Source organism: Lichenostomus cassidix, chromosome 26 (assembly GCF_008360975.1).
Source record: "Lichenostomus cassidix isolate B80296 chromosome 26, HeHo_3.0, whole genome shotgun sequence".
Taxonomy (NCBI): Eukaryota; Metazoa; Chordata; class Aves; order Passeriformes; family Meliphagidae; genus Lichenostomus; species Lichenostomus cassidix.
This window is the reverse complement of record NC_139506.1, coordinates 2,086,052-2,097,271: the sequence shown is the minus strand read 5'-3', so window position 1 is coordinate 2,097,271 and position 11,220 is coordinate 2,086,052. Positions and strand designations below refer to the sequence as shown.

Sequence of the window (11,220 nt, the reverse complement as noted above, 5' to 3'; positions counted from 1 at the left end):
GAGGAACACAGGAGGGAAAGGGGAATGCTGAGAGAAGCAGAGGAGCCACCTTCACACAGGGGTCCTGCAGGGACATCCCACACAGGTGGCAGTGCCTTCTGCTGGGGACATGGTGGCAGCACCAGACCACTGTCCCCAGGGGATGGGGACAAGCACAGGGGTTGGGGTGAGGTTTTATCCCTCTCAGCCCTCCCAAAGGCAGATCCCAGCTCAGGACTGCATCCCCAGAGGGAACCCCCAGAACTCCCTCCTCCCCCAGCCAAACCCTTTATCCACACTATCCACAATTATCCACATTAACCCAGAATTCCCTTCCACAAGTGTTTATTCTGAATTAACACTTACAGACAAACAGGTATTTCCCCTTTCCCCACATACACTTAATAGCATTATTTTAAATATAAATAAACATTTAGTGCTGAGAGCTTGGCAGCTTCACTGACAGCAAAGTGCATCGTGGTGCAAGGTGGGAGGTCAGCCCTGTCCCTTTTCTTCCTGGGACCATCTTGCACCAATTTCCAGAGTCCAAATCCAGCAGAGCAGGAGATGAACCACGTGAAAGTGCCAAGACCTGACAGTGTCAAGTCCCTCAGGAGCAGGGACTTCATCCTTCAGTGCTGGAACAAAACAGCCTCTGCTCCAGGCCATCCCTTGGTCCCAGAGCAGAGCCAGGTGAGGCTCCTCTCCCCGCCAGACCCAAAGGAGAAAAAGTCCAGGAAAACAAGCTACAATTCCTTATTTCAGCATCATCCCTGCTGGTGAGCAGGAGTTATTCCTAGAGGAGCCCAACAGAGGCAGAACAGGGTCTCCCCAGGGAGGAGAAATGTGGGGAAAAGCCAACAACACGGCAGGAAAGTGGGATTTGGGGGCAGTGGAGTGCCGGGGATCCCAAAGCCTCCCAGGCAGTGCTGGTCCCCCCATGGCTGTCCCAGTGAGTCACCCCAAGGCAGGGCTGTCCAGGGCACAACTTCCTCTCCCTGCAGCCGTGGGAAGGAGCAGCCTCCACATCACTCTGCTTCCACCCATGACAAGTGCTCAGGTCCATCCTGCTGGGACAGAGGGTCACCCCAAGTGCCAGCAGCTGGGGTGTCCTCAGGGCTGGGGTGTCCCAGGGCTCTACAACCCACACCCGTGACTTTTCTTAAAGATATCTGGTGCCACCAGGTGGTTGGGACACAAGTGTCCCCCAGGGCCAGCCCTCAGGCAGGGGACAGCAGGATGGCACAAGCACGATGCTCATCTCAGTCCTCCTCCAGCCCCAGCATGGGGCTCCTCCTCAACATTGCACACAGTGAAGGCCCTTCAGGACCCCAGAGCTACTCATAAATAGGGAACTACAGACTCTACATTGCTTCGTACAGATCAGCTTACAGAGCACAGGGCAGGGCAGCCATGGCCACCCTGCTGTCACCAGCTGCCCCAGCAAGTCACGGCCTGGGCTGGGCAGGGACGATTCTCCGCTTGGCACTGTAGAAGTCTGGAGGGAAGAAGGAAAGGAAAGGGTTGGAAAGTGTCTCCAGCCTGCTGGGAGCAAAGGGAGAGGGAGGTGTCCCCAGGGAGGCACCCCAAAATCAGCCCAGGTGGGCTCCACCCTGCAGCCCCAACCCAAAGCTGCTGCAGGGCAGAGCTGTAGATCTGCAGCATCTCTTCTGTTTGCCTCACCGGCATTTCCACTCCAGGCCATGACCTTGGAGGACAAAAATTTCTTAGGAAGAATTTTTACTATGAGGGTGGTGAGTCACAGGCACAGGCTGCCCAGGGAGGTTGTGGATAGCCTAGCCTGGAAGAGTTCAAAGCCAAATTGGATGAAGGCTTTGAGCAGCCTGGGATAGTGTAAAGTCTCCTTGACCAGATGATCTTTAAGGTCCATTCCAGCCCTTAACATTCCGTGATTCTATGGCTGGGTCAGGCCATTGGAACTGAAGGTGATGAATTTAGGGGCATCTTCAGCTACAAAACCCAGCAGCCTGATCGATGTCAGCCTCCTGCACAACCCCCAGCAGCAAAAAGGCACCTGCTTGGTGGCCTTTTCCCCTTGGAAGATGGGCTCTGCTTTCCTAGAGAGATCCACAGAGGGTGCTTCCCTCCCCAAGCCCACGAGCCAGGCAGGGCTCTGGCACCCAAGTCCCCTCCATCTGACCTTGCCATGACATCAGTGCCACCCAGCCCCCAGGGAGTGACACCAAGCCCAGCTCTCACCTTTGATCGTGGTCTGCCCACGTTTCAGGCTCTGCGGAGAGCCAGCCTTGCAAACGCTCGAGCTCTGCTGGGACTCCTCAGGGCAAATCCTGCTGTCACAGTCCTTGGGGGGAGCCCTGGGGGCCAAGGAGCTGTCACTGCTGGTGACAGCCCCGACCAGGCTGTGAACCTCCTGGGGCGGTGGCTCAGGCACCAGGATCCTCTCCCACTTGAACGGCCCTTCCAGGGGAGTCTCCGTCTCAAAGTCAAAGTTCCAGCGCTGCTGAGCTTCTTCCAGCTGCTGTCTTATCTCCTCCTCAAAGTAATTCTGCAGCTGCTCGTGATCCACGGGGCCAAAGAGGTTCCTGCACAGCTTGCTGCTGCATGGCATCTGCTCAGCCCTGCTCTGGGACAGTGGCATCGTGGTGGCTGTGGGGAAACAGAGCGAGTTAGGGGGTTGGGATGACAGGAGCAAGCACAGGGAGTGCTGGCTAGCAGAGCAAAGCTCATGGTAGCCAAGGTGGGACAAGCTGGGCTGGGCTCTGCAGCAAGGGGACTGACATATCTGGGCTCTGACTTTTGGGGTTTTAACAGAGCATGGCTGAGGCAGACACAGCAGGAGGATGGGGAAGGTGCAGATGTCATTCCCACATTCCCTATTCCCACATTCCCTATTCCTCCTCCAGCAGGCAAAGCCCTGCCAGGTCAGACCATCCAGCACCTCCCTGCTGCCACAGGCTTCATCCACAGCCCCTCATTCCCACTTCCATGCAGGCAAAGGCAAGTTGGCACAAGGGCAGGTGAAGCAACAGGATGTTTTTCTGCCCAGTTTCTTCATCTCAAGAGCCCAGACCCAGTGGTAAGGAAACCTTCAAGCAACTGCAAGAACATGCCACAAGCTTGACCACTATGCTAACCACCCTCTCTATCTGCAAGGAGTTGAGTAACCAGAGACAAGACCTTGTTTGTTTTTTTTCAAATCGGTGCCAAAAGCCTTGACCTTCCCAGGGAGTGGCAAAACCTTTCTATCAGAGCAATCCTTTCCCTAACACATGTGGGGATAATGGGTCCCTCACTGCACCCACGGTTATGAGGAACCTTGACACGGAATCAGAATTGTTTAGGTTGGAAAACACCTCCAAGATTGAGTCCAGCTGGTAAGAGTCAGCACTGCACTGGGATTTGAGTTTTCAGAGCTAAGCCTTGCCCCTGCTGGGACAGCCACACTCATTAAATCAGCTTAGAAAAGGAAGATTCACAGCTCCCATTGCCCACCCAATCTGGGACACCCAAAGCCAGGCCACGAAAGAGCCTCCCCATCCCCAAACTTCCCCAAGAAGTGGGTTCTCAGCCTCCTGCAGGGAGGATTTCCCCATATTCAGCACCTGCAGCCCCTCTGGACTGCCTGTGCCCCATTGTCTTCCCCAGATTCCATCCATAGAAGCATTCAAGAAACGACTGGCTGTGGCACTCCGTGCTCCGGCCTAGTTGATAAGGTGAGGATCAGTCAGTGGTTGGGGATCTTGCAGGTCTTTTCCAACCTTAACCATTTGATGATCCTATTACCAGGCACAGCACCAGCACGGTGTGCCAGGGGGCAGCTGGACAGTCCCCAGCTCAGGGGCTGGGGAGGCCACACTCCGTCCCTGGAGCCACCCTGTGCTCAGACTCAGCATCCCTGAGTAAAAATAGCAATCGAGCTTCCTATCTCCGGGCAGTGTGAGCACGCAACAGGGTGACCTCACTGCCAGGCAAGTCCCAGCATGTCCAGGCAAGCCCGGGCAGGTAGCGGGAGAGGAACAAGTTCTGACAGCCCGGCCAGACACCCCCCAGCCCTCCCGGCCCGCGTCACATGCCGATGTCCCCATCCTCAGCTCACCGGCGCGACTCAGGTGCCACTCGGGAGCCTCCAGATAACGCCCTCGCCCTGACTCATGGCTGCAGACTGCCAAAGCCACCACGGAGGGAGGGACCAGGCCGGGTCATCGTCCCCTCCCTTGGGGCTGGCGCCGCTTGCAGCGACCTCTGCCCAGCCAGAGTTTCGAGGCTCCCGGCAGGCGGGCGGGAACCCCAAGATCCGGGCGAGGCAGCGGCAGGTGCACAGCCCCGCTAAAACCTCTCCCAGCCGAGCTGGGTGATGAGGGCACCGCTGGGGTGACACCCGTCTGGGCTCCACAGACACCTGCGGCACCCAGGACCAGTCACACCAGTTTGGGGAAGGCTGGGCGAGCAGGCAGGGCTGGGGGCACGCAGACCCGCGAGTGGCTGAAGCCGCGGATCCCGCGCAGAGAACGCCCCGCTCATGACACCATGTGCCCGGGGGGCACTGGCACGGGGAGGGCACGGGGTTGGCATGTCCGCGGCCAGCCCCGCAGGATGCTCGGCGGCGGGAGCGCACCGCACCGCACCCTGCGCACCGCACCGCACCCTGCGCCGAACCACCCCGCACGGCGCTGCCGCCACCGGGGGGCGAGCGCGGCCCAGCCCAGGGCTCCGCGTCCCTTCGGGGGCTCCGGGGCGCCCAGGGGGCTCCGCACCGCCATCCCCGGCACTGCCACCCCCGGCACCGCCATCCCCAGCACTGCCACCCCCAGCACCGCCACCCCCGGCACCGGGCGAGCCCCGCTCCCTCCCCGCGCTGGGGACACGGCCCCGGGTACAGCCGCCCCCGCTACGGCGCTTCCCTCGCTCCAGGCAACGGCGCTTCCCGGGGACAGCGGCGCTTTCTGGGGACAGCGTTGCTCGCCCTCCCTCCGTGGCCAGCGAAGGCGCGAAGCCGCCCGGAGCAGCCGCCGCCCGGAGCAGCCGCCGCCCGGCCCCGCCCGCACTCACCGCCGTCTCCCCGCGTCTGCCGGTGCCCGGCACCGCTCCGCCTATTTAAGGAGAGCAGGGCGGGGCGGGGCCAAGCACCGATCGCGGCACCGCCCGGGATTTCCCTCCGGCCCCGCCCCGGGCCGCCGCCTCTGCAGACGAGGCGGGCATGTTTGTGACACCGGGCCTGTTTGTGCCCCCCTACCCCTCTGCCATCCCTGTTCCCGGTGCTGTGTGTGCCCCCGCTCCTTCCTCTCCCATCCCGGATCCCGGTCCCGGCAATGTGAGCGGTGCTGGAGGCGAGCGGCCGTGCTTAGACCGTGGGCATCGAGACCCCCTTCCTCGGGGAGAGCAGGGACTTGTGCCAGGGTCTACAGGGACCCCTGTTGGGAGATACAGAGACCCCCTTCCTTGGGGGTGCAGGGACACTCCTCCATTAGGAGATGTAGGGACCCCCCATCAGGGGATATGGGGAACCCCTTCCCAGGGGCATGCAGGGACCCTGCATCAGGGACCACCGGGAAACATCAGCCAGGAGATATAGGACCCTTCTTCCTGGGAGGTGCAGGGATCTCCCTCATCAGGGAATACAGGGATCCCCTTCCTTGGGGGTGCAGGGACACTCCCCAGTAAGGGATGCAGGGAGCTCCTCGCTAGAGGCTACAGGGATCCCCCAGCAATGGATTTGGGGTGCCCCATTGCAGCCAGGAGATGCAGGAGTTCAGCCGGCTGCAGGGGGGTCCTGTCCCACCCACCGGGCCACTGTAGGAAAGGGATTAATGGGTTAAGGAAGGGGTGGCTCAGCCCCTCGGGGTGCCAACCTCAGAGCCACAGTGGGATGATGATCCCCTGGCCCCCAGGCGCTGCCCAGCCCATCCCGGCCATCCCTGGCCTCTCCAACTGCAGTTTCTCCCCCGAGCTTGGCTCTGCTCCACCAGATGAACCCCAGCACCCGCTGTGGGTGGAAAAAAGCTTTTAGAGCAGGATGTGCTGCTGTGAGTCCTGCAGATGTCCAGGCGGGGATGAGGAGCAGCAGGAACAAGTCTGTGCATGTCCTGCAGGACCTGTGGCAAGGATTTGAGGGGATCTGTGGCTTAGCTGGAAAATGCATCCGAGTCCATGCGCAGGAAGGGTGTGAAGCCTGAGCAGCTCCTGCTGGGGTTCCTCTGCGGGGCTGGAGGGCACCTGCCCTGAGCCTGGGCTGTGGATCCACCGCTGCCCTGCGGCAGGAGAAGGGATGCCCTCGGAGTCAGCCCAGCTGTGCCCTGCAGCCACTCCCAGCCCAGACATCACCGCTTGGGCACACGGAGACAAACACAGCCTGCTCCCGTGGGCACAAGGAGGTGACAGCGCAATTCCGAGTGACAAAAGCCCTGTTAAAGCCATCCCTTGGGAATGCCAGGTCTCCTCAAAAGCCCCTGGAGCCATTAGGTGCCGGGGTGCTGGGAGGACCCTTGGTGTGCAGACCACTCCTGCTTTTCCCAGCTGGACCAGCAGCTTCTCTCTGGCCAGAACAGCTGGGAAATATGTTTGGGCATGTTTTGACTGGAGGCCGCCACACACTGCAGGAGGATTTAGCAATCACTTGTCCCCACTCTGTGGAGCTGGGCTGTGCCGAGGTGCTGGGATTTGGATCAGTGGTGGCTGCTCAGCCCCTTGGCTGCCTCCAGACAGGCACAGTGAGATAGACAGGAAAGGTGAAAGGAGGATGGGGAATGGGAAATCATCTTAAATTCATGCTACACACTGCTGAAAATCCATCCTGGAAAGCTGCAGTCTGGATCCCAACACTCAAAAATTCATCCTGTCTTTCTGTTTCTAACAGGCAGGGAGAGGAGGGGGCAAGTTGGGACAGGGAAGCTGTCACTGGTTTTTCCACCTGGGAATGATTTCTGCTCCTGGCTTATTGCAAGAAGCAGCTTTCAGAGCCTCACTGCAGAGGTGGCTGCGGTGCTGAGTGGTTGTAGATCCTTTCCTTGCCAGGCTTCAGCTGTGCTCCAGCTGCAGGTGTGGGTTTGCTCCCTCTGGGTGTGAGGGATGCAATCGGCACCTCCCATCGCAGCCCTGTGGGCATCTCCCGGGTCAGCGCAGCTCCAGCTGCCTCTTGGGACGCTGGGATGAAGCAGCATTTATCAGAGGATGCTCCCTGCTTAACACAGATCCCTTTTGCTTCCATACAAGACCCTCCCAGTGCACAGAAGAAAATGGGAACATCAGACCAGCAGCTTTTTGAAGCAGCAGAGGAAGGAGCTTGTGCAACCCTGAGCGGCTCCGCAGCCACTGATGCAAGAGTGAGGGATTCAAAAAGTGAGATAACCGACCAGCCTGGCTGATGGGAACATCCCATTACACCAGGGATTCATCCCAGGGCTAAACCAGCGACAAAATCAATCAGACATGGATTTTCCCTTGGGAAAGTAACTGTGATTCTCTCAGTGATTTTTTGGTGCGGTGAGGGTTCACTCCTGGGATGGGGAAGGAGGAGGGGAGGTTTCTGGCTCTTGCAAACTCCACTCTCGCTTCCCTTCCTCCAGAAGAGGGGAGCTCCAGCATCAGGGGAGACCTCAGCCAAGTGGGTTATTGGAAATGGGAAGTGGGGAGAGGGATGGCGTCAGGGTCTGGGTCAGGAAGTCCATGGGCACGTCTGCAGTGGCATTACCAGAGAAAAAAGGGAGGTGGGGAAAAGAGTGATTACGAAGGCGGTACAGGAACTTCAAAAAAATAGAAAATCCCAAAGGTGATTCATGATGTTTGATCCCCCAACACGGAGGAGGAGGAGGAGGAGGGCAGACACAGGACTGGGGACCAGGATCAGCGTCGAGGGCTGATGGGCTATTTCCTTCTCACCATTTATAGCCACCGTGTGGGATCTGTCACCTCCCCATCCCAAGCTCACCCTCCCCAGGGGTCCCAAACCCCCACCCGGGAGGGGTGTGGTCGTGGGAGAATCTGTCTTTATCATTTCCTTGAATAACCCATCCTAATGCCTGGAAGCAAAAGGAATATATTAAATGACTGCATATTCCACAGCCTTCAAAGGCACCTCCTTCCCAGCACCGGGGGCTCCCAAATACCGAGCAGCAGCTCCTGCCTGAGCCCGAGAGCCCTCGGGAGAGTCTCATTCCTAGGGGATCTCCCCAGGTGGGTCCTGCAGGAGCCGAAGGGAGTGGAAGCCTCTGCTGACACGGATGCAAGCACATTACTCACAGCAGCAGTGTGACTCAGCGCCGGGATCCGGCAGGGAACGTGTCTGGGCTCATTGCTTCTGACTGCCAGTCTCATCCCCGGCTCGTGTCCTCTTCTGACTGGAGGAGCAGCACCCTGAAAGCCACGGGGGCACGGCTGGGAGTTCCAGCGTGGAGCGTGGGTGGTGTGGAGGAGTCAGGGTTGGAATGCTGCAGCCTTGGAGAGGATGGAGAACGGGGAAATGTGGCTTTATGGAATAGTGTTTATGGGAATAACACACCGAGGTCCAACTGTGCTCGTAAGGAGTGTTTGGAATGCACAGAAATACCTGTATATAGGGATTTTACACAATTTAGAGATTTAGTGGTCAAAGGTCTGTGTGAAGAGGGTTTTTGGGGAGGGGATATAATATTCCTGTTAGATCAACCAGCATAGTGGGAAAAACAGCAGAGTTGGGCAGATGAGCATCCCTTAGGACTTTGGGATGGAGCTGGCAGAGATCAGGGCACACTTATTTTTCAAGGTGCGATAAGCATAAACTCTGCAAAAAGCTGAATTTCCACCCAGGGAAACAACCTGAGAATGGGGGGAACTAACACAGGACCTCTGCCCCAGCACAGAGAGTGGGGATGAGCACACGGGGTTGGGGTTCAGTCCTGCAGAACACACCATCCTACATCCCAACCAGGGATCCTACATGTCCAACCAGGGTTATGTCCCACTCCATGGGGCACAGGGATGATTTTTTTCCCCTCCTCAAACAGTTTTTCCTTGCCAGTACATCCCAAGCAGGTGGCAATTGCTCAGCTCAGGACAGCAGATTGCCAGGGACAAAGTCCCGAGTATTCCAGCACTAAAAACCCTCTTCAGCAAGATTCAAATCACCAAGCCTTTTTTCTGTGGTTTTTTTTTTTATTATCTCTACTAACAAGCTTTTTTCTTTTAAGTGGGAAACGTGAAGGCTCTTAATGAAACCCTCACGCTCCAGCAGAAGTCTAAATGAACCCAGTGTTCGGCTGGAGGGCGTTTATATCCCAGTGAAGCCTGTTTTCCCATCAGCTCTTTGAAGTGCCCAATTAAGTGATTTTATACTAATAGGATTTTCCCAGGAAAGAAAGACAAGAATGACAAAACGCTGAATGCTTGATTAACTCTGCCCCTAAAAGAACTCGGATCGTGTTAATTGACTGTTCCCCTGCCATATCCAGCCCTTGTTTGCCCCATTTATGAAGGCATTTTGATGAGACACCAGACCCAGCAGAGTGGAAATAGAGTCCCACCAAGCACAAATGGGGGATGAGACAGTCCTAAAACAAGGCCTTTGCTTACTGGAAATATTCCTGGATGCGGGAGCTGGGCTATGAATCGGCCGCTTCATTCGGCCCCTCACTCATTTTCATCCAAGATTGTTTTTAGCCCCATTCACAGTCATTAACGTAATTGCTTCACTGACTTTCCATGAGCAGCTTGGAAGCTTTGTGGGGTTTTTTTGCTGGCAGCAAAGGCCTCATTGTTCGGAGGGCGGCCGGGCGGCTGCAGTACCTGGCTCCAAACCCCGCGCCCGGCTGCTCCTTTATTCCCTGGCTGCTCCACCTCATTGCCCACGGCCTGGAGAGCAGCAGGATGGGGCAGGCGCCCCGAGAGGACATGGACACCCCGCTGGGAACTGGGGTGAGTGGCTCCAGCCTCTTGCAGAGCTTCCTGCAGGGAGTAAGGTCCATCCAAAATGTCCACAGGGGGTTATTTTGCAGCCAGCAGTTCCTCACAGGCATCTCGGCAAGGGCAGGGGGAGGACAGGGATCGCTCCAGGAACACCTTGCCCAGCAGGATTCCCCCCGTGGGGGGGAATACACAAGTGGAGTGTGGGGTAGGATTGCTCCTGTCAAGGCAGCTCATGGGTCCCCAGCCCTCAGTGCAGCCCAGCCTGTGGAAGCTGTCGATGGATGTAACTTCTTCCCAAAGGATGCTACATGTGGCACGGTGAGGCTGATGAGGGATTTGTTGCTCCCCAAGCCATGGGATGGTTTGAAATCTATCAGGAGCTCAGTCTGGCCCTTTATCACCGTGTGTGAGAGGTGAGGATGGAGAGCTCTGACTAAGCACTTGCTCACGATGTCACCTCTGAAACAACCCTGATTCCTCAGGGCATCCTCTGCCCGGAGCACCCAGACACCAGGATGGGGAATCTCCACCCCCAAATGCTGGGAATTTGGGGTTGTCCCACACAAACCTGGGCTCTAGGACACACATGCTGGCTCAGCGTGTGTCACCATCTCCTGGGATCTCCAGTCACACCTTTCAGGAATGCCCCCAGTTGAGCACAGGGTCGTGATTCACTTCACCCTTGTGCTGGGGGGCGAGGAGTGGGGCTGGGCGTGGGCAAAGGGAGGGAAGGGCAGAGCCAGGGGCAGCCAGACCCTGAACATGCCATGAAATGCCATCTGTAGGAGAGCAGGACCAGGACTCAGACCACGGACAGACAGACAGAGCCCTGCCTTGCACAGTGACCCTCACACAGCCTGGAGCACAGCAGAGGTAATGGGAGGGGACAGCTGAGATGGCAATAAAGCCAGGGGTGAGGATATGGCAGCCACCACCTTGACACCGGGGTAAGGGTCAATTGCACTTTCCCTCATTATAATCCAGAGCAGAATTTCTGGGAATGGGGATGGAGGAGCAGCTTTCACCCCACTGGACCCTCCTGGCCTTGATGCCGAGCTGACCAAGGGGATGGACATGCTCCACACACTGGGAGCTCTGCCCAGTTCCAAAAAGCTGGGGAGTGGCACGTGCCAAAAATAAAACCTTTCTCTTTCGTTTCAGCCACCCTCACTGGTTTCTGGGCTAGGCCTGTGAAAATCTGCCTTTCAGCAGGGAAAGAAAATTCATTGGAACTTGGAGCTGTGGTCAGCAGTGCCACAGAGGCTGGAAACAGGGTTAAAATGCTCTGTACTTCACCCACCAGCAGCGATGCTGCACCAGAACCCTTCCCACCTCCACACAAACCTGGGCTTTGCAGAACACTGAAAGGTTTATAGATTGTCA

General features: G+C 57.5%; 1 protein-coding gene across 1 annotated transcript; it reads right to left on the bottom strand.

Moving 5' to 3' along the window:
- Window positions 1–819: 819 nt before the first annotated feature.
- CDKN1A (cyclin dependent kinase inhibitor 1A) lies at window positions 820–5,041 on the bottom strand. The gene is made up of 3 exons (XM_085082834.1): window positions 5,011–5,041; window positions 2,200–2,607; window positions 820–1,477 (listed from the first exon to the last, which is right to left on the bottom strand). The coding sequence occupies exons 2-3, from the start codon at window positions 2,597–2,599 to the stop codon at window positions 1,428–1,430; spliced, it is 450 nt and encodes a 149-aa protein (XP_084938960.1). The 5' UTR covers window positions 2,600–2,607; window positions 5,011–5,041; the 3' UTR covers window positions 820–1,427.
- Between the last annotated feature and the right edge of the window lie 6,179 nt (window positions 5,042–11,220).